General features: G+C 50.8%; 1 protein-coding gene across 6 annotated transcripts; it reads right to left on the bottom strand.

Annotated features, from left to right (window-relative positions):
* Positions 1-1,034: 1,034 nt before the first annotated feature.
* Positions 1,035-19,614, bottom strand: LOC102732536 (DNA repair protein complementing XP-C cells homolog). Of its 6 annotated transcripts, none has more exons than XM_081810085.1 (13): positions 19,353-19,601; positions 18,073-18,157; positions 16,389-16,546; positions 15,784-15,904; positions 12,611-12,700; positions 10,830-11,729; positions 9,423-9,583; positions 5,770-5,851; positions 4,779-4,952; positions 4,529-4,698; positions 3,924-4,017; positions 3,074-3,163; positions 1,035-2,006 (listed from the first exon to the last, which is right to left on the bottom strand). In XM_081810085.1, the coding sequence occupies exons 2-13, from the start codon at positions 18,115-18,117 to the stop codon at positions 1,791-1,793; spliced, it is 2,301 nt and encodes a 766-aa protein (XP_081666211.1). In that variant the 5' UTR covers positions 18,118-18,157; positions 19,353-19,601; the 3' UTR covers positions 1,035-1,790. The 6 variants fall into 6 exon arrangements, 5 of the variants coding, with proteins under 5 accessions (XP_081666211.1, XP_081666213.1, XP_081666215.1 ...); XM_081810087.1 differs by having other exon boundaries at positions 4,779-4,913; positions 19,353-19,529; XM_081810088.1 differs by lacking the exon at positions 1,035-2,006 and adding an exon at positions 2,013-2,429 and having other exon boundaries at positions 19,353-19,614.
* Between the last annotated feature and the right edge of the window lie 2,232 nt (positions 19,615-21,846).

The following is a 21,846-nucleotide window of genomic DNA, read 5'->3' as shown; positions in this document are numbered from 1 at the left end:
CCTTGCCGTTACTCTTTTTTTTTGAAATTTCTATCTTAAACAATCAGCCGTAGTATTAAGAACTGTATGGATTTTTAGAATTCAGTTCTTAAGTAGCTTTTAGTGGTTAAAATAGGTTTCAATTTTTCTTAAAAGGGCAACTCGGTATTTTTAGCACTTAGAAGCCTTATCTACCAAAGCCCACTTAGTTTTGGATTGATTTAAAGGACTCAAACGTCCCCCAACTTCAGAATGCGTCAGAGGAGGTGGCTGGAGCCACAGTGGGACATCGTGTGACACCCTCCCCCAGCCCGGGCCTTAGGTTGGCACAGACCCGAGTTCCAGCGCCCAGCCTACCACGTCCTGGCTGTGTGACCGTGGCGAGTCTGCGATCTCTGGGTCTCAGCTTCCTCATCGTGAAAATGGCTTTTGTCCCTACAGCGCCGCGGCAGGGACTTGATGAGCTCAAGCCCACGAAATGCCTGATGGACGACCCAGCAGCTTTTCCCTTTTACCTCCTGTTCGGAAGCAATAGGCAGCTGCTGAGGGGCCACTCTGGAGCTGACAATTTGTGTACTTTTTGTGACAAGGTTTGAAGCAGGTGATTTCCCAAAACCTGCTCTTCCTTCTCAGACCTGAGGTTCTGTTCCATCACGCCTCCAATGAGCTGATATCTGCCCGAAGAACAAGTTGCTGACTTCCAGGACAGAGTGTGCTCTGGCGCCGGAAGCGCGAGGCCCTGCAGTTTCCATGGCGACCCCGGTTGTTTCTCCACACCAGCCTCCCAGCCAAGCTCTCGCTGCCGATGAGTCACACCCCAAGTGTTCTGTTTGTTTCCCTTGGAGAGAACTGGCTCAGAGTTTTAATGGCTCCTGTCAAAGGTTAAGAAACAGCTCTCCTCGCTTAAACATAGAAAAATTTCCACGTGTGGAATGAGGAGTTCCCGGTCTACCGGAGACCCAAACCTGGTCTTTAGTCTCAACACGCGCACAAATCACTCAGTCATGCAGGTGTTCTTAGCTGACCATAAATCTGGAAGAAAAGGCAGAGCTGAGTCTTTTTAGATAAATGTTTTATTTCTTCCTCAAAATGTTACAAAAGTTATTTCTCCTGAATTATCTACAATGCATAGAGCTTTTATAAACTTATCCATAATGAATAAAATCTAGCCGAACACTGATCCACTTTGACTAACATTTCTTTAACTCTCAGGGTTTTTCCTTTTCTTCGCTGATTTTAGCTCTTTGTTCCAGTCTTCTGCCACCCTGAAGCATCACTTCCAAAAAGGAGGTCCCCCCCCCGCATTAATCTGAGATGCCCGTCCTTCCCACCTGCTCCCCGCCACACCACGAAGGGGCAGCGTCAGCACACCTGGCTGAGGGGAAAAGGCCTGGCCCGCAGAGAAAGGGTCCCACGTCTGCAGGAGAGGCAAAAGCACGAGGGTCTGACAGATGAAGAACTCACCTAGAAGAAGGGGCTGGTGCATTTCTAAATCGCCCAGTGGTTTCTGTAAAAAAATGGACTCACGTTTCCAAAGGTGGGCTGAGCAACGTCTAGGTGGCAGGGGAGTCTCCTGGGAAGTGTTCTGTGGCTCAAAGCATAGGGCGTGGGAGCGGACAGCTTTGAAAGCCCTACCCTGGGTCTATGTGACAAGGCCCGGGGCCAGCCCAGACCCATGACACCATCTCAGCTTGACCCCCCTGTCCCCTGGCCCTCATCCGTGGTGCACGCAGCTTCTGGGTCTTCTCAGAGGAGACGCCACCACCACCAGGGCCCTGCGTAGCACAGGGTGCGACAGGTGGCCACCCTCATCACAGCCTCTCAAAGGGGAACAGGTGGGAGGCCGCGGCCGCCTTCTCCCTCTTGGTCTTCTTAGGGCACTTTGGCTTCTGCTCTTCTTCAGCCTCTCGGTTTTGGGGCCAGGAGGCAGCCAGGATCTTCGATGCTTCTGCTTGAGAGCTGGTCCCCTCCTCTTCATCAGAAGAGAGTCCATCTCCGGCAGGTGCTTGGGGAGCTCCTGCCTCACTCTGGAGAGGGAGGGACAACGGCAGCCGGGAGTCAGCCATCAGATGGCAGGGAAACGCCGGGGGGCAGTCAAGCCCCCAGCAGCAGCCTGCCCTGAGCCAGTGACTCTGGGAGGACGGGGGCACCACGTGGGGCTGGGGGAGCCTCGCACTGGGGACTCCGCCAAGCAGGTACTGGAGAACTTGCTCTGGGCTCAGGGCTGGGAAACGCAGAGATGTTTACGCAGGAGACTGCCCTCAAGGAGCATACAACCCGACCTAGGAGATCCCAGGACTGGTGCTTTGCACTTCTTTACCTCACTTCTGCACAAAAGCGCACTCATGTCTTTAACTGCCCCGGACCAGCTCTCCTTGCCAAGTGCTCCGAGGAGACGCTCCCTGACTGCGGGGCCAGCTGGGCTGGGGAGCTGGGCCTGGAGGGTTTGGCTGCGCGAGGTGAGAGCACGTGGGGGGACGGAGTCAACATAAAGCCTGGTAAGAGGTCACCAAAGGGATGTGAGGGAGGAGTCCGACAAAAATAGTCTGCCACTTTTAAAGGCAAACTGGCAGCAGTTCGGGGTTGGAGACAGGGAGACAACAGGTGCGGTTTTGGCTGTTCCCAGAGCACATTTCTGTGTCTGACCCAATCCTGATCTCACCACACAGCTGCGTGGAGGGGCCTCTCTGCCCCTCTGGGAGCCCTTTGAGGACTGCATGTCAACTCCGCACAGGTTGGCCCAGGCCGGGGCAGGTGCCCTGAAACATGACTTAAGTGAGCAACCCCAGGCCTGGAGGACGGCCACAGGCGCAGGGAGCCTGTCTCTCCCTGGATCGGTTTAGCACGAGATCAGACCCCTGCTTGTGGCAGACAGGAGCAGGACAGGGACGTCGGGGTCGGGCTGGGGGCTGGAAGAGCCAGCTGAGGTGGACTCCAGGGACACCTTTCCCAACAAGGTTAGGACACAGATGTCTCAGAGACACAGGACTGTGGTGTCAAAACACAAGGCATCTCTGGGCAGAATCCGGGCCCACAGTTCTGGGTCCCCTTCTCCCACCTGGGCTTGTCTTCTTTCCAAAAGAGCCGCACTGACCTTGTCCCCATAGCGAAGCTTCAGCCTCTCCCGGATGAGCAGTCCCCTGACCAGCAGCTTCCAGTTCCCCAGGGCCCGCTTCTCTCTTTTCTGCCGGCAAAATGAAACGGAGAACACAAAATGTTAAGTACTGTCACTTTCAGGAGAAGTATCAAGATGGAATCTATGAACATATAAAGATCCAAAATAAGACTTTTTGGTTAAAAGAGTCCCTCAACCATGCCGAGTCTGTTTTAAAAGGAATGTGATTTATAGAGTGATGCACATAAAAGGCAGCAAAACAGAAGCCTCTTTTTAACTGGTAGCGACTCTAACATCTTCGAGGAGAAGGCTTGGACCACAGCAGTTCCCTTCAGCAGAAGCAGGCGTGGATGGCAGGTGCAGTAGCCCCCGGAGCCGGGGTCCAGTACCCGGTGGACACGGATGCTGGATGGTGAGGTGGAGGCAGGACCCTGTTTATCCGGGGCTGGCTCCCTAGGGTGCCTTCCGCAAAGTCCGAGAGCTGGCAAGAGCTTTGGGGCACGTGGCCTCTCCTGTTTTGTTTTTTTTTTTTAAGATTTTATTTATTTATTTGACAGAGAAAGACACAGCGAGAGAGGGAACACAAACGGAGAGAGGGAGAGGGAGAAGCAGACTCCCTGCCGAGCAGGGAGCCCGATGCGGGATTCGATCCTGGGACTCCAGGATCATGACCTGAGCCGAAGGCAGTCGCTTAACCAACTGAGCCACCCAGGCGCCCCATCCTGTTTTAACCCACCATCAAATGAGGCACCTGCCCCACCTGGGGGCTCATGTTCCCCTGCCACTCTGCTTTCGCACCTCAGGTCCCCGCCCTGGCCAAACGGCTCACCTCCTTCTCCCGCTTCTCAATGAGCGCCTGCTCGTTCTCCCAGGCGGCCAGGAGCACGTCTTTGTATTCCTCGCAGACAATGTACCCGTCCGTTCTGTAAGCACGCAATGCGGACGGCCTCACTTGAGGCTGCCGCCTGCTCCGGCCTCTCCTCTCCCTTGCGGAGGCCGGCCAGCGGCTCCCAGGCGCTCGGAGCCCTGAAGGCTTATCCGGCGTCAGGCGCCGTGATCCCAGCCACAGCCGCTGACAGCGCCCATGCACCAGGCAGGCCTGTGGACTCTGGCACCGCGTCCTCCCCAGGCCCCCCGCCCTGGGCGGACAGAGGCCACCTAACCAGGACGCGTGCTGACCTTGCTTGCTCCCCCGCCCCCGCCCCCAGGAGACGGTTTCCATCTGACATCAGGAGCATGCGGTTTCCCTGGTTTTGCTGCCTCTGCAGAGTCGCCAGAGTGAAAGTGTGGAAGTAAAAGGTAAAGTGTTAAGGCTGACTTCGCAAATGCAGAGTAAAACCTGGAAAATGGCCTCAACCCGCACATGGACTTCCTGCCCCTGCGCCAGGATGCCCCAGCCCTCCTGCCGGCCGCCGGGGAAGGCCCCTCACGCACATGGGATGGGAGTAGCCTTTATGGAAATCGAAGCCGGTGATGGCCTGGACACAGTCGATGTCCAGCTTGCGGGCCACGCGGTGCAGGTTGGGCAGGTTGAGCTGGACGCAGCCGACGGGCATCATGCTGGGCAGGAAGAGGTACACGTTCCCAAACTCATTCCGGGGGACCTGCAGGGGTTGGCAGGGCAGGTGTGGCCAGCGGCAGCGTGACACGACCCGGTCCCGAGCCCTCGGGGCGCTGCCCTCACCTTGCCGTCCACAGCCACGGGCGGCTGGTACTCCTCCGTCTGCCACTCGCCGAACAGGCCCAGGTCGTTGTGGTCCTGCAGCTGCGGCTCAGTGAGGCGGGCTTTCCGGGCCCGGTTGGAGTAGCCTTTCACCATCTGCCCCGGAGGGACAGCCAGTTGACAGACGGACTGCCGCTGCCGAAGCACTTACTGTATCCTGGGCACCGTGCTGAGGGCTTTCCTAAACCCATGGCCTCATTTCACCTCCACAACGGACCCGAGATGCACGTGCCTCTGACCCCCTTACCGGGCCCAGTACCAGCGCGACCCCGGGGACGGCCACCGCTAGCCAACACCTGCAGACGCTCCCTGCCCCAGGCTGTGCCCGGCAAGGGGGTCCCATCGCCGTCTCCACTGCACAGCCAGATGAGCGACCCGGGAGCTGCAAACTTTCTGCCTACAGCGCAGTGCGGAGCCAGGCTTTTACCCGCCACACCACGCTCCCTACTTTCATCACAGACAGGGTGACTGGGACTCGGAGATGAAGTCACTGAAATCCCATGGCCAGGTGAGTGACAGGGCCAGGATTTAAACCCGGGAACTAGCTGCGTCGTGCATTCTGGAAGGCACTGACAGCTTAGGACTCCTTGCACACTCCCCGACCATGTCTAGTGGCCAAAAGTCTCACTGGGGAGGACGAGCGAGAAGGCTGCCTAAGTGCTCCAAGGAGGAGTGGGACAGACGCACTGGGCGCCTCTAGCGCAGGGCTCGGCACATTTTTCTGGAAAGGGTCCCGTGCAGCCTGTTTTACAACCCTTAAGTGTCACATGTCTTGCTTGCTCTGAAAGATCCATCTTACAAATTCCCCATTAGAGTAAGACATATTTGAATGCTTTTCGCTTCCTCCAGTTTTTCTCAAGCCAGAAAAGTCAGCCCTGGATGCCTCTCCCCGCCTGCCCTCAGCAGCCCTCAGTGCCCAGGCCTCTGCCTGCAGGGCGCCCGCCATGGTTACCTTGTAGGGCACTTCTCCCAGCCTCACCACTCTCGCCTGTTTCAGCCACGTGTCCCGGGAGTGCAGGGTATGCACGCAATCCCTGCGGGAGCCAACAGGGGGAGACACAGGACACACTCAGTTCACGCCGGGCTGAAGGAGCTGTGCGCGCAGCCTCCCAGAAGGAAGGGCTCGGCCCTCGATTCCCTCCTCAGGCCCGGCTCCTGAGGGAAGCAGGGGACCTGCGGTGGGCGAACGGCTAACCTGGACTTCCTATCTTCTCGGGGATGTGTCCACTTACACTGGAACCACGAGCTACTGAGTGACCACGGAATGAAGATGCACGCCCGTGGCAGTCACGATTCCCGGCAGCCTGTGATTACAGAGCCTCTGGCTCCGCTCTCCTTCCACAGCTAAGAGCTGTACCCGGCCTTGCAAGACCACTTTCCAAAGAGTTCCACCTGCCGTCCTCGCTGAGCCTTCTCCGACAGGGCACGCTCATCTCTTCCTCAGTCCGCAGCCCTGCACTCTGGCCAGAGAGAGGGCTCCCGTGCGCAGAGCAGGCCCTCCGGCTCCGGCCCCATCGGAGGCATGCGGCGCACACCTCCTCGTGCCACGGCCTGGCGGGGGGACCCCGCACAAGCCACTGTCCCTTCCTGAGCCTCAGCGGCACCCTCTATCAGCCAGGGATAATGAGCTCTGTCCTCTGTGCTTTGCCGGGCTGCAGGAAGACCAGACGCTGCCCGGGTGCTGGAGCAGAGCCTGTCCTGTCAGGGCTGGCACCCCCGGCAGGCTGCACAGCTCTGATCACCCAGAGGAGCAATTACGTCACGGTCATGGTCTTCACGTGGGGGCGCGGGGGGGAGGCAGGCGGGCACTGTCAGGACATTCCAAGGAGCACAGCAGGGAAGTGGACACAGCCCCGTCAGGATAAACCTCAACTTCTAACCACTTCACACCCATGAGGACGGCTATTATCCAAAAACCCGAAAGGAAGCGTGGGCGAGGGTGGGGGAAACTGGCATCCCTGCATGCTGCTGGTAGGACCGGAAAACAAGGCAGGCATTGCGGAAGGCAGGAGGTTGAGGCTTCAAAAAGTGAGACACAGAATTACCATGCGAGTAGCGATTCTACTTCTGGGCATATACACCCAAAAGAAGTGACAGCAGAATCTCAAAGAGGTATGTGTGCACCCACGTTCGCAGCGGCACTGCTCACCACAGCCGAAAGGGGAAGCACCGCAAGTGCCCGTCCCTGGAGGCCAGTCCCCAAAGGACGAATACTGCACGATCGCATTTACATAAGGTCCCCAAAGGAGTCAAATGCCCAGACAGCGGCATGGTGGCCGCCAGGGGCTGCGGGGGAGGGGGGAGATCCTGTTTCATGGGGACCGAGTTTCCGCTTGGGAAGATGAAGAAGTTCTGGAGACGGACGGTGGGGATGGTTGTACGATCCAGTCCATGTACTTAACACCACTGAACTGTATGCTTACAAATGGTTACATGGCACACTTGGTTTTGTATATTTTACTACCAAAAAAACTGTCTACCTCTAATGCTTTCTCCGATGACTGACGTGGTGGTCCCTGTGGACCACACCTGCTTCCTTCCGACCGGCCTGCTTTGCCTCAACCACCTGTGCCTTACGCCTGAGCCTTACGACCTCTACCAGGGGGACTGGGCCCTGGGGCCTCTGACTGCTGGCAGCTGAGGCCCTGACCAGGCCTGATGCCTCCTGACACGGAACAGAAAGCTCAGCCACAGACCCTGAACAGAGGGTGTAGGCTGGGTCCCTGCAGGGCTGCATGCAGGAAGTGGGCTGCACCCACTCAGAGCCCTTGAACCACCTACTCCTGTGATTTCCCTGTTGCCTTGTTTTCTCTCTCTTGTCCTGGTTATTAAGAATACCCTCTACTCTATTTTTTGGTCTCTCATTCCAGTGTTTTAAAAACCCACTTCTTTTAGTTATCATTTTGTTTTGTTTTTTTGAGGCACATTTTATTTAAATTCAATTAATTAACATATAATGTATTAATAGTTTCAAAGGTAGAGGTCAGTGGTTCATCAGTCTTATATAATAATAGCCAGTGCTCATTCCATCACATGCCCTCCTTAATGCCCGTCACCCAGCCACCCCATCCCTCCACGCCCCTCCCCTCCAGCAACCCTCAGTTTGTTGCCTATGATTAAGAGTCTCCTATGGTTTGTCTCCCTGATTTTGTCTTGTTTTATTGTTTCCTCTCTTCCCCTATGATCCTGTTTTGCTTCTTAAATTCCACATATCAGTGAGATCATATAACTGTCTTTCTCTGATTGACTTTTTCACTTAGCCTAATACCCTCTAGTTCCCTCCATGTCACTGCAAGTGGCAAGATTTCATTTTTTTGATGGCTGAGTAGTATTCCATTGTAATTTCTTTCTACTGCCATTTTTCTTAAAAGTTCTGCTTCTATTTTTCTCTCTCACCTTAAGATTTTATTTATTTGACAGACAGAGGCACAGCAAGAGAGTAAACACAAGCAGGGGGAGTGGGAGAGGGAGAGAAGCAGGCTCTCCGCTGAACAGGGAGCCCGATGTGGGACTCAATCCCAGGACCCTGGGATCATGACCTGAGCCGAAGGCAGATGCTTAATGACTGAGCCACCCAGGCGCCCCAAGATTTTTTGTTTTAGGGGCGCCTGGGTGGTGCCGTCGGTTAAGTGTCTGACTCTTTGGATTTTGGCTCAGGCCATGATCTCAGGGTTGTGAGATGGAGCCCCGCTTTGGGCTCTGTGCTCAGCAGCGAATCTGCTTGAAACCCTTTCCCTCTGCCCCCACCCTGCTTGCACGTTCTCACATGCGCACGCTCTCTCTCAATAAGTAAATAATCTTAAAAAAATTTCTTTTGGGGCGCCTGGGTGGCTCAGTTGGTTAAGCGACTGCCTTCGGCTCAGGTGATGATCCTGGAGTCCCTGGATCGAGTCCCGCATCAGGCTCCCTGCTCCTCAGGAAGCCTGCTTCTCCCTCTGACCCTCCCCCCTCTCATGTGCTCTCTCTCTCTCTGTCTCAAATAAATAAAATCTTTAAAAAAAAAAAAAAATTTCTTTTGTTTAAATTTTGTATATATCTTACATTCTTCTTCTAACTCTTATTCCCTTCCCCTCTTCTTTGGCAATTTTCTTTAGTGTGGATAAAATATACACAGAATGTACCATCTTAACCATTTCTAGGTGTGCAGTTCAGTGGCATTAAGTACATTCACACTGTTGAGTAACTGTCCCCACCACGCACCTCCAGAACTTTTCCATCTTCCCAAACAGAAGCCCTGTCCCCATTAAGACATCTGCTCCCTTTAATTTTCATGATCAAATCTTGTATTCCCTCCTTTTGTAGTTTTGTTAACTTACATCTTAGGGGTGTATTTTCTATGGTCCCATATAAACCTTGTCATACTTTTAATTTTTCCCCCATAACTTTTTTGCACGTGCTGGTCTTTTAACCCTTGTGGTTTTCATCTTCAAACTAGAATCCCTTCTACATGTGCGCCCCATGGGACGGTGTGCGCACACACCCACCCACACACCACACAGCTCATCCCGTTTGACAAAAGGGCTGACGTAAGCAGCCCCTCCCGCAGAAGGCTGCTAGTCCCAGGCCAGCGGGAAGCCCACAGGGCCACCTGGCTGCCTCACGCACCTGGAGTAGACCGCTTCTCCACGACAATAGCCAAGAATCGCGGCTGTCTCAGGGTAGATGGCCTCGTATTTCAGGAGATGCCTCTTCAGCGCGTACAGAGGGTGGTTCTTATATGTGCCAATGACAGTCGGCAAAGGCTGGCCCAGGTGCTTTGCCTGGAACTGCAAAGACCAGAGAGACAACGCTGAGCATGTTTGGAAGAGGAGGTGAAGTCTGAGGCGGGCCATTCCCTCGACCACCTTGTGCAGGGAACAGCGGAGCAGAGGGTTCGCGAGCACCAGTGACTGTAACGTAGCGTCTGTAGTCTGGTACTAGGCAGGTTTTAGATAAAGCATGGGATCCTGTGGCCTGTGGCAACTGTGGAAAGTCATCTAACCTACTCGTTCTCGGTCTCAGACCTAGCCCTCAGGGAGGACACACGGTTTTCCGCAGGAAGAAGGCCTTCCGTCCTCTGCAATGCGGGCCTACTTGATCCTGCTTGGGAACCTCAAATGGGCCGTTCGCGCCGTGTAACTCTCCTTAGTCCCCTGTGAGGAACACTCGTTCTCTCGGCACTTCTTTCAGGACTCTGATTTCTCAGTGGACAATTCCACTGCGGTAAGTCACATGCTAGTCATCAAGGTCTCCTGAGCTCTCCTGGCATCTCTTCAAACAGCCCCAGCAGATGAGAGCAGACTGGCCAAGCTCGGGCAGCTTCCACCTCAAATAGTCAGTCGTGACACCATCTGCACAATTCCCACTCACCCAGTCACATCTAAGTAAAATGAACCAGGAACAGCCCCTCTCAACGCACCGGAACTGGGGAACTGTACTGCTACGGGGGACGCTAAATAAACCCAGGCTTCACCTGCCCCAACAAAGTGGGCATCATTCATGAGCAAATCCGGGCAAATGCTGAGCTCCACCCCACGCGACTGCCGTGCACAAGGAGCTCGGGTCAGTGGGCGGTCCTAGCACACACTGTACTGCTTTAGCAGTCTGCTTCCCTGTGCGCCCTCCCGAGTCCCTTTCTCCCCAGGAGACGAGTGTTCTAGATCCAAGAAGGGATGTCCGTGTGTGCTTCTGTGAGCGTGCACTCGGGGCTCAAGCGGGGCGGGGGGACAGATGGCCATTGCATTCCTGAGTTTTTTCTTCTTTCACTCAGTGCAATTTATATGATTGCATACATATTTTAAAGCTCCAAATTTACAACTAGGCAATAACTAAAAGTATGCTGTATAACGGCTTTGAAGCCTGATAGATGTGGGTTCAAATACCAAGGCAGTTAATCTCTCAGATCCTCCATTTTTAACTGGTAAAATTAAGGCAACAGTCATCCCGGGTCTAAAGTATTGTGATACCCCCACACGGGGCCGGGCATATACAAGGGGCACCAAGATGGGCCTTTGAGCCCACAGCAGACCTTACCTCTGAGTCTTCCTTCTTCTCCCTCTCCACCAACGGGCTCTGGTATGGTCTCAGGGTTTCAGCCCACCACTTGGCATCAACCCGGCACTTGCGGGTCACAGTCATCCAGTCTGGGTCGTACCTCTGGGTGACATCCCGGACCCAGCCATCACCGTCGATGCCCACCACGTAGGTCATGGGCTTGGTGGCATACTTGTAACAGGCCAGAGCCTGGCCCACCACACCATGCACACAGTCCACACACACCCACTTTTCCTCCTGCTCACAGAACACCTCTAGCCACTGGTCTACACCAGCTGCTTTCTCTCTTTCTGCCCCCTCACCATCACTGGAGATTTTCTTGCCTCGCTTACTCTTACTGCTTGAAGAGCTCGTGGATGCTGCTGGAAAGCTAGGGTGCTTGGGGTGCTGAGGGTGCCTTCCACGCTGGGTCCTGGAGTCACTCTTGGACCCTGCCTTTGTCCTCTGGGGGGCTGGAGCCCTCCTCTGTCTGGGAAGGCCAGGCTCAGAATCCTCATCAGATGAATGAGGGGCTTCCCCGCTGGAGAGCTCAAAGTCAGAGCCGCTGCTGCCCTTGTCACTCCCACTCTCTTCTTTATAAGACACCTTGGAGGCCACCTGCCGCTCCCGGCCAGGCCGACGTCTCTGGGTGTCCTCCTGCCGCCCTCCCGCCTTGTGCTCTTCCCCACTGGAGGAGGGCTCTCTCCGTTTCTTCTTGGCCGCGGCTGCCTTGCTCCTCTTCCCTTTGGTACTTGGACCTCCAGGGCCCTTAGAAGACGTGGCCTCCTGTCTGGTTCCTTGGCTGGTCTTGGGTTTGGTTTGGCTTTCTGGAACTGGGCTGCAAGTTTCCAAGGAGCCCCCAGGATCTTCTGCAGATGTCTCCTTGGCAGCTTTCTTTCCCTTAAATAGAACAGGAAATTTTGTTTTTTCTTTTTGTGCTCATGATATGATAGAGATCCTATAATCTGCCAGGGCTAAGTCACTGGCTACAGAACCAGCATACACAGGATGTCCCCAGCTCAGACAGAGTCGAGCTGGCAATCCTTTAGGAATGTAAGAATGTATTCACTAAAATCTGTGGCATCTTAGCTAAGCCACAGTGTACTCTTTCCACTCTAGCGCCTGGCTCGGGGAGGGGAGTGGGGGCAGCAAGGGAAACAGACCAACCTGGGTTCCATCTCCAGTTCTGCTTCTCATTCATTATGTGGTTTCAGTCAACAATATATACGTTTATTTACATTTTCTCAAATATTTATTACTTATGTGTAAACCTCTGAGTCTCAGTTTCCTTGGCAATAATACCCACCTCACACATAACGTATCTTGCGAGCAAATACTGATGGACTTAATAAACTTGCAGCTTTAAGAATACGGAATTAAATCCTCTGGACCACTAAGTTTCAGACGGTGCTGACAGCACGGCGAGTCTAGTGCTGAGCCTCCTCCTTAGATGACAGCAGAACACAGAGTCCCTCACCCCTTACCACTCCACACGGCCAAGGAGCAGGAGGACGGGGCCAATCTGCTGCATCACAAGGCCGAAACTAACCCACCAGGGAGCCAGGCCCTCTCTCGGGGCCCTCTGTGCATGCCAGGCTCAGGCTGCTGGAGGCCCACTGGTGTCCAGTCTTCCCAACACAGGGGTGAGCAAGGCAGGCTCCAAGGGGCCCACGCTCCATGAATGCCAACCCGTAAAAATAGTCCAATGACCAATTTTTTTCTTGGAAGTCTGGTAATTTCTCCCTCCCTGCTGAGCCAACTGCCTTTTAGGAGAACCCCACCTTTGCTGTGGGTAACTTCAGAGGAAGCGGCTGGAGAGACAGCACCAGTCGGGTCTGGAGCTGCAGGGCCCGGAGGATCAGTAAAAATATCTGTGGGGGGAAAAGAATGATGCATTTATCCTAAGAAAAAAATCGAGGATTTAACTAATTCCATGGTGTTTGTTGTGGTAGTTTTTTTTATAACAGGGAAAAGTTAGAAACAACTGAACAACAGGAGCCGGGAACCCTACACGGTATTAAAAATGATGCTGAAGAGATTTATCTTTGTAGAAAAATGGAAAGATGTTCACTACATATTAGATGAAAAGAGAAGTTTGGTTTTTAATGTGTAATGTTAATTTTTGTAAAAAAAAAAAAAAGCACATAAACATATATGTGTATTTAGAAAAGGACCCATTTTTGGGTTATGGGTGTTTACAGGTGATTTTTTTTTTCAGCTTACCTATCTCCTGTATTCAACATGTGTTGTAATTATGAATAAAATAAAACAAACGAAGTATCACTTTGAGAAGAAAAAGTAGAAAACATCATTATCACCAGATCTCCAAAGTCTATTCTGTTTACCATTTTCCCCACAACGAATCTTTCCACTGGAGGCTGCAGTTCTACAACTTCTGCTTACCTGTAAGGAGGGGAGTCTCCTCAGGGGAATGAACCTCCAAAACGGCGACAGTGATAAAGCACCTGAGCAAGATCTTTCCACGCAGACCTCAGCATCTCATGAGTTACTATAATGCCCGACTGAGAAAGCCAGAAACAGGAGGGCGTGTTTTCTGTGAGACGCTGCGTTATATCGAAAAAAATAATGACTTTTGCCTATTTCTTCTGGAGTTAAAAGCGGCTTGGTGGGGAGGATGAGAAAACATCAAAGAAACCCAAACTGAGAGACACTCTACAAAATTCCTAAGCAGTAGTCTGAAAAGTGTCAAGACAGGAAGGATGAGGGAAGACCCACAAACTGGCAGATGGAGGAGACGAAGGAGTCCCGATGGCCAAAGGCAATTCAAAGTAACCAGATGCCGACGGCCAACTGCTTTTTGATGAGGGTGCCAAGACTTGTCTCTTCTTACCAGTAGTGAAGATAACACAACAAACAGCTGGAAGAATAGTCTCCTCAACCAAGGACACCGGGTCAACTAGATATCCACATGCAAAAAGGATGGAGTCGAACTGAGACCTCACATCATATATAAACATTAACTCAAAATGTATGGAAGACTCAAAATGGATGTAAGAGCTGAAACTGTAAAACTCTTAGAAGAAAACATAAGGGGGAAAAGTTTCATGACCTTAGATTTGGCACTGGATTCTTAGATATGACACCAAAAGTATAAGGAATAAAAGAAAAATAGAAAAAGCAGACTTCATCAAAATTAAAATTTTTGTGCCTCAACACACTTTCTCCAGAAAAGACAACCTACGGGATAGGAGAAAATATCTGCATATATCTGAGAGCGGGTTAGTATCTAGAATATAGAAGGAACCCTCACAACTGAACAATAAAAAGACGAAGAACACAACTAAAAAACGGGCATAGGATTTGAATAGGCGTTTCTCCGAAGAAGATACACGAATGGCCAACATACACATGAAGGCGATAACCATCATGAGTCCCCAGGGGAATGTAAATCCAACCCACAATGAGCTAGCACTTCACACTTATTAGGATGGCTAGAGTAAAAAAGAAAAAAGGAAAATACAAGTGTTAGAGAAGATCTGGAGAAATTGGAGCCCTTGTACATTGCTGGTGGGAATATAAAATGGGGCATCAGTGGAAAAGTTTGACAATTCTTCAAAAAGTTAAACATAAAATGACTCAGCAACTCCACTCCTGGGTATATACCTAAAAGAACTGAAAACAAATACTCAAGTACGTACACATGTTGATAGTAGTACTCTTTACAATAGCCAAGAGGTGGAAACAACCTAAATGTCCAGGAACTAACAAATACACAAAATGTGGTCTAGCCATCCAATGGGATAATATAAAGCCATAAAAAGAAACAAAGTGCTGACACAAGCTACAACATGGATAAACCTTGAAAACACTATGCTAAGTGAAAGAAGCCAGACACAAAAGGTCACATGATACTTATTCCACGAAAAACATCCAGAACACGTAAATGCGTAGGGACAGAATGCAGACTGTGGCTGCCAGGTGCTGGAGGGAGTAGGATGGGGAGTAACTATTTAATGGGCACATGGTAGCCTTTTAGGGGGGATAAAACATTTTGGAAATACACACAGGAACAGAGTTTGGGAGGATAAGTCTCTAATATTAATGCTTTTCCCTGGGTGGTGGTATTAGGGCAATATCACTGGCCACGTCAGGTGTCTTAGACTTTTTCAAGCCGAATCAGAAGAGAGGTAAAGATGCCAGTCATTTGGGCTTTTAAGATCCAAGAAGTCTGGTCTCTTTCCCTAAACAAACAGAGAAGCTGGGGCTCAGACATAAGTACATGTAATGAATAGGAATCTTTCTGGGATAAAGCCATATTTCTACCTCTATTTTCGGTAGACAGAACTCTCCTCACTGCACTGTTGCCGGCCAATGTCACTTCTCCAATCGGAAGGTAGGGAAAAGCTTTCTGACAGATTTCAGCAGAAATCTGACAGTTTGAAAAAACATTTCCTTGGGACTTCTTCTTTTTTTTTTTTTTTTAAAGATTCCATTCATCTATTTGAGAGAGAGAGCACATGAGAGGGGGGAGGGTCAGAGGGAGAAGCAGACTCCCCGCCGAGCAGGGAGCCCGATGCGGGACTCGATCCCGGGACTCCAGGATCATGACCTGAGCCGAAGGCAGTTGCTTAACCAACTGAGCCACCCAGGCGCCCTCCTTGGGACTTCTGAACATAATTTTTGAATAGTTAATGGAAACAATTCTAGGGCACCTGACCAAAAAGTACATGCTTAATGCCCCAGGACACCAAGCAACAGAACGAATGCAGGCTTTCCACCCCACACACTGGTCCTGAACCTGACTCCAGTGCTTACCAGCGGAATGACCCTGAGAAAGTTCTTTGGCCTCTCTGAGCTTCAGAACCTATTTTTTATTTCACAAGCAATGAATAAGGAAGAACATGGAAAACACCGGAATGGTATCTGGCACGTGACTGCCATGGTCATTAGCTCACGGTCCTAGAAAATAGTGGCACCAAGAGAAATCACTTACATGGACCAACTCTTCATCATCCCGCGCAGAGTAAATAGCAAACCTCCTTTCCAACGTCGTCTGTAGACCATCGCATTCATTGGTTGAGAGGTCTGCATTAACTGTAAATGTACCAATGAACCTGGAGAGAAACCAGGCGTTCCCTGTATCACAGGTGAGGGCAAAGAGGAACGCTTGCTATCCTTTTATAGCCAAGCAAATCAGACAGGAAAGTCTCAGAAGGGAATTGTGAGCCTTGCCTGCCTCTGTTCTCATCTTCCCAGTCCGTGTGGCTGACCCCGGCTCACCACTGAAGACCCCAGCAGACTTCATGTCCCTGGGAGGTTCCCAGCCCCCCAGCTGCTCCGTGCACCTACAGGCCCCAGCAGACCTCTTCCCGAGTGCTCCTCACACTGACTACCTGGGGTGCATCTGTCTCCCCAGCCAGCCTAGGAGCTCTTCCAGGGCAGAGAGCATGCCTGACGTGTCTCTATCTTCAAGGCTGTGCTCAAGGCTCAGCATATAGGAACCCCTCAGGGAACGTCTGTGGGAACTGACCTGCCCCCAGCCTCTGAGAGACACAAGTCCTATACTAGGGCTTTGCAGGACGGGCCGGAGGGCCATACCATTTCACCAGGTTTGACAGGTAACAGGCATCCACATCTTGAGGTAGCACTCTGGTAAAGCGAGCTGGGATGATGGACAGGCCAATAGCAAGCAGATCCGGCTGGCTGCAGATGTTACTTCGATAGAAACCATTTGCCAGCAGGCACAACAGGTGAACCTGGAAAGAAGGGGAAGATGGTAGGCCGAGAACTAGAAGGGTTTTTGCTGCCACACTGAGAGACGTTTTGTGGGCGGGAATTATCTGTTATTTCTACACACAAGGAAGTAAAAATCCCAACATTAGCCATTTCCCAAGATCATGTTTTTCACCCTGTCTTCCCCCTAGATACTTATTCCCTCAAATAACCAAATCTCAAAATTGCAGAATACAGATTTTTTTTTTTTAAAAGGCCTTGTCTTTTAAACATATGCTGCAGGATTTGCTCCAAAAAGATCAGGAGGAAAAGTGAGTCGGGGGAGAGAAGGGAGAGACTGTGCAAGCGCCAATAGCTGTCCAAGCTGGGGGACGGCGCGGGTTCACCAGACAGCTCTCTGCGCCCTTCCCTGGGTGCCAGGACCCAGCCTCTTCCGCTGCAGACCCCAAGGCAAGCTGGCCCCCCACCAGAGCTCCAGAGATGGTCACATGACTCCTCACCACCTCCTCCACAACCTTACATCCTTTTCCCTTCCTCCCCACCGAGGACCTCCCCATTTCAGTCAATGGCTCCGCTCTTCTCCCCTCACTTGAGCTTCTCATCTTGGAGTCATATGAACTCTTTCCCTCATTTCACCTCTTCCCAAAGCTACAAGCAGCACAGCTGTCTCACGTGCTCAAGGCCTCAGGGAGGCGGGTGTCTTGTCTCCTCACTGTCCTTGCTCTGTGCTCGTCTCATCTCCCCATTTCTGCGGCTGCTGTAGACACACCGTCTCTTCCAGCCCTGCAAGCTCTACCCGCTCTGGCTGCCCGCTGCCCATCAGGGGGACATCCAAGCGCCCTTCCCTCACTCACAGGCCACCAACGCACGTACCGTCCAAGACGCAGACACACGGGCTGTCCCACCGTGCCCTCTGCACTTGGCGCGGGCAGCCTCCCCAGCTCCGCCCTCCCCCCACCACTCCCCGCTGGCCTTTCTCTTAAATAAAGCTGCCTTCCTCAGCCTCCTGACCCACACCGGTCCCCTTCCGTGTTCTGAGTCTTGAATGTCCTGTTTTGAAGTCTGTCTTGTTCCATCTCTGAGATCAGATGCTCCTTAATGGCAGGAAAGAAGCTTTATACAAGTCTCTAACCCCACAAAGCCAAGTACCTTGTGAGGTCCATGATGCGGTTCAATAACTGCCCCCTGAAGTCAAAGACACCATCTCTTCAGCGGTGGTGGGAACTGAGGTTATGAAACAGGTGGAGGAAGGGATGGCGGGAGAGTGCCTGTGGGTCCGGCCCTGCTTTGTGCCGGCTCTGTGCTCCGGACCTTGTGTGTCATGTTTGCTCCGTCCCCACAACCCCCCTCCGAGGCAGGCACTTATCGCCCCCCACCTCAAAGATGAGGAAACCAAGGCTCAGGGAGACAAAGAAACTCGCCAAGGCCACACAGTGAGTAGAGGAGCCACACAAAGCCAGGCTTGACTGAGAACCGAGGTTGCGTGCACCACACTGCCCTGCCTCGACAGAGAGGACACTGTCCCTTTGCCCCCTGCCCTTGCCCTTACCTTGTGCGTGTCCTCGCGGACTTCTTTACCAAAACGTTTCATCATCCTCCGAAGATAGGTCTCAAACTCCACTTTTATCCTTTCACTGCCATGCACATGGAAAAATCCAAGAATGAAGTGGGAGACTGAGCCCTGAGCCCTGAGCCCAGCCCCCAGTCCCGCGTCATAGCTCCTGAATCACTCTCCTGGTTCTCCTGCCTGAGGCTGTGCTACTCGGGCACACCAGCAAGCTGGCTGTTTTCCGCTGGCTTTCTGCTCCTTCTCACCTGCACACCTTGGCTCGGGACATTCTCCACCTGTCACGCCTCACAGCCGTGCTTTGAAACACACATCCTCCAAGGAGGCTTCCCTGCCTGTCTGACCTCCCAACTACTGATTCCGTCCTTTGCACCAGTACTTCCGTGCTAAATTGGTGCGCACTCATTTGTACGGTGCTGTTCTGCTGGGCGATCTCTTTCATGCCTGTGTCCCATGCATCTGTCCTCCTCCTTCGTGCCTAATGATGTGCCCATCAATGTGCAGAGTGCACACAGAGTGGGACTCATTCGCCAATTAACTGCCGGGCGTTGTGCTCACGTTCCCAAGCCACCAGTGGCTGCACTGGTCCTGGGGATCCTGGGATGGAGTGGGGGCTCCCTACCATAGGGGCGCACTGGCTCAAATCGCTCAGTGTAATGTGGTGCGAAAGCATGAGTGTCAAGTTGGCCAGAGAGGGATTTGGATCTTGGCTCATCTGCTCCCTGGCTGAGTGACTCCTGAAATGTTACTTAACTTCTCTGAGCCTCCACGATCTCATCCACACACTATCTTTAAGTTTAAGTAAGACAATGGACAACCTACAGAGTCCTCGGCACACACCAGATGTTCAACACTAAGAATTTCCTCTTCCCATGTCTGCCCCAGCCAGAGAACAAACCAGGATTCTTGAACGTGGGACTCTCTCACCTAAGACTCCTAACCACATTGGTACTCAGCCCCCGTCTCCTATGTGTTTCTCAAAAACTTGTGTTAGGGCGCCTGGGTGGCTCAGTTGGTTAAGCAACTGCCTTCGGCTCAGGTCATGATCCTGGAGTCCCGGGATCGAGTCCCGCATCGGGCTCCCTGCTCGGCGAGGAGCCTGCTTCTCCCTCTGACCCTCCCCCCTCTCATGTACTCTCTCTCATTCTTGGTCTCTCAAATAAATAAATAAATCTTTAAAAAAAAAAAAAAACTTGTGTTAAGTAGCAGCTCTTGCTCATTTTGTGTGACAGGAATCTAGAGACAAGGTAAGATAATCTTACCTTCTTTCCCTTGCTTTCGCCTGCTGGGGTGTTTCAATCTCTATCTCCACTGGTTTCACAGGCAGGACAGATTTAGAGAAGGCTGCATTTTCTCCCACATCACCTGGCACAGGTTCACCAAGTTCTATCAACAATAATGTTTTTTTAAATCAGTAATCATAGGGGCACCTGGTAGCTCAGTTGGTTAAGTGGCCAACTCTTGTTTTCAGCTCAGGTCATGATCTCAGGGTCATGGGATCGAGCCCCACATCAGGCTCCACGCTGAGCGTGGAGTCTGCTTGAGATTCTTCTCCCTCTGCCCCTCCTCACTGCGCTCTCTCTCTCTCAAAATAAATAAATAAAATCTTTTTAAAAAACTAGTAATAATAATAATTATGATAGCTATCATACTGAACAAAATGGAGGTTCTGCGGGGAGTGAAGAACAGATGCAAGGTAGGAGACCCCTACTCCTACAATGCTTTGAGTATCTCAAAAATGCCACAGACTGTGCTGTTTTACATTTATTTCTCATTTAACTTGAACAACCCAGAGAAACAGCCCTTAGAGGAGGAAACTGAGGCACAGAGATACTGAGTTGAATTAGAACCACACCTCTGGTATCAAGGAACTAATGCTCACATGTGTGTTTTAGTAGAGACAGTCTTTCTCCAAGAGAAAAAAAAACCCAAAGAACAATTTCCTATTCTGTATTACTAAAATAATGCATATCATAATTTGCTTCATATACAGGCATGATTTAGTGGTCTTCCAGCCCCAACTGCAAACTTGTAATAATAAGGAATGCATCTTTTTTATCTCTTTATCCTCTACATCACTTGTAAACCCTAGCTGAAATAAACTGAATTCACTAAACTGGATCTGTGAACTTCATTAGCAAAGGCCCCTTTAAAGAGGCTCTGGGCCCAGAAGCAGTGACACCCCATTGACAATGAACACACCTCATGCCAAGATATGGTTTCTACATACCAGTCACTAATGAATGAGCCAGGCTTTCCTGGAGAAACAAAAGTTGATTATAGGTCTGGTGCAAGAAGAATATAGGATGGGCCTGGAACATCTTCTTGTGCCAAAAAACAAAAATGTTCTCAAAAACGTTTTTGAGAATGAGGCCATGTCAAAAGGACACAGTAAGGTAGCTGGCTTAAAGGAGCTCTTACTAGCCAAATCTGGGACAATCTGAAGATCAAAAAGTATAATGATGATAACTGATAACACATGAGTATTTAAAATATCTCTAAGTCCATAGTGATACTCAAAATAAATAAAATTCTTAAAAGAGAGAGCTCTTCTTTACAGAGTCATCTGATAAATGCATATGAGATGACAGAATCAGAAAGTTCCATTTTGCGATGCTCATTAAAATAATCTTTGATTCAGGGGCGCCTGGATGGCTTAGTCGTTAAGCGTCTGCCTTCAGCTCAGGTCATGGTCCCAGGGTCCTGGGATTGAGCCCTGCATCAGGCTCCCTGCTCAGAGGGAAGCCTGCTTCTCCCTCTCCCACTCCCTCTGCTTGTGTTCCCTCTCTCGTTGTGTCTCTCTCTGTCAAATAAATAAACAAAAATCTTAAAAAAAAAAAAAATCTTTGATTCAGTAAAGATAAATGCATACTAAAAACCATGAAGTAAAAAGTTACTGGAGAATAAGATATTCACACAGAATCAGAGTACCACCCGAGATGGTTAATTACAGAGGAAAAATGTACCTTTATATTGTCACAATCTGCCAGAACCACATTATATGATCACACTTAGCATCACTAGTAGGACAAACTGACATTAGGAGCCTCTTAATGGATGCAGTATGAAGTATTTTTGCAAAAAAAAAAAAAGTTTAACCTAAATTCAATCAAGTCTTAACTTACAGTTTATAAGAACCCAGGGGATACTGAAACACGTTTACCACCACCCTGAGGTGCCTATTTATCAGACAAAACTAGAATAAGAGACATCCCACAAAAGAAGAGGCCAGGACTCCTCAAAAACAGCAGTGCTACAAAAAGCAAAAAAAGGTGCTAGGTGGGGTGCACTATTCTAGGCTAAGGGAGACTAAAGAGGTGTAACTCACACCTTGATTAGACCCTGGATTAGAAACAAGCAAACAACAGCTATGAAGGATATTTTTGTAACAATTAGGGGCTTTTCATTTTCTTTTTTTTTTTAATTCTATATTCTTTTTTATTGTTATGTTAATCACCATACATTACATCATTAGTTTTTGATGTAGTGTTCCATGATTCGTTGTTTGTGCCTAACACCCAGTGCTCCATGCAGAACGTACCCTCTTTAATACCCATTACCAGGCTAACCCATCCTCCTACCACCCTCCCCTCTAGAACCCTCAGTTTGTTTTTCAGAGTCCATCGTCTCTCATGGTTCGTCTCCCCCTCCGATTTCCCCCCCCTTCATTCTTCCCCTCCTGCTACCTTTTTTTTTTTCTTAACATATATTGCATTATTTGTTTCAGAGGTACAGATCTGTAATTCAACAATCTTG

The sequence above is a fragment of the Leptonychotes weddellii genome, unplaced genomic scaffold (assembly GCF_054177405.1).
Source record: "Leptonychotes weddellii isolate Sample4059 unplaced genomic scaffold, ASM5417740v2 HiC_scaffold_180, whole genome shotgun sequence".
NCBI classification, from domain to species: Eukaryota; Metazoa; Chordata; class Mammalia; order Carnivora; family Phocidae; genus Leptonychotes; species Leptonychotes weddellii.
The sequence above is the reverse complement of the archived record's forward strand: the minus strand, read 5'-3'. Positions and strand labels throughout refer to the sequence as shown.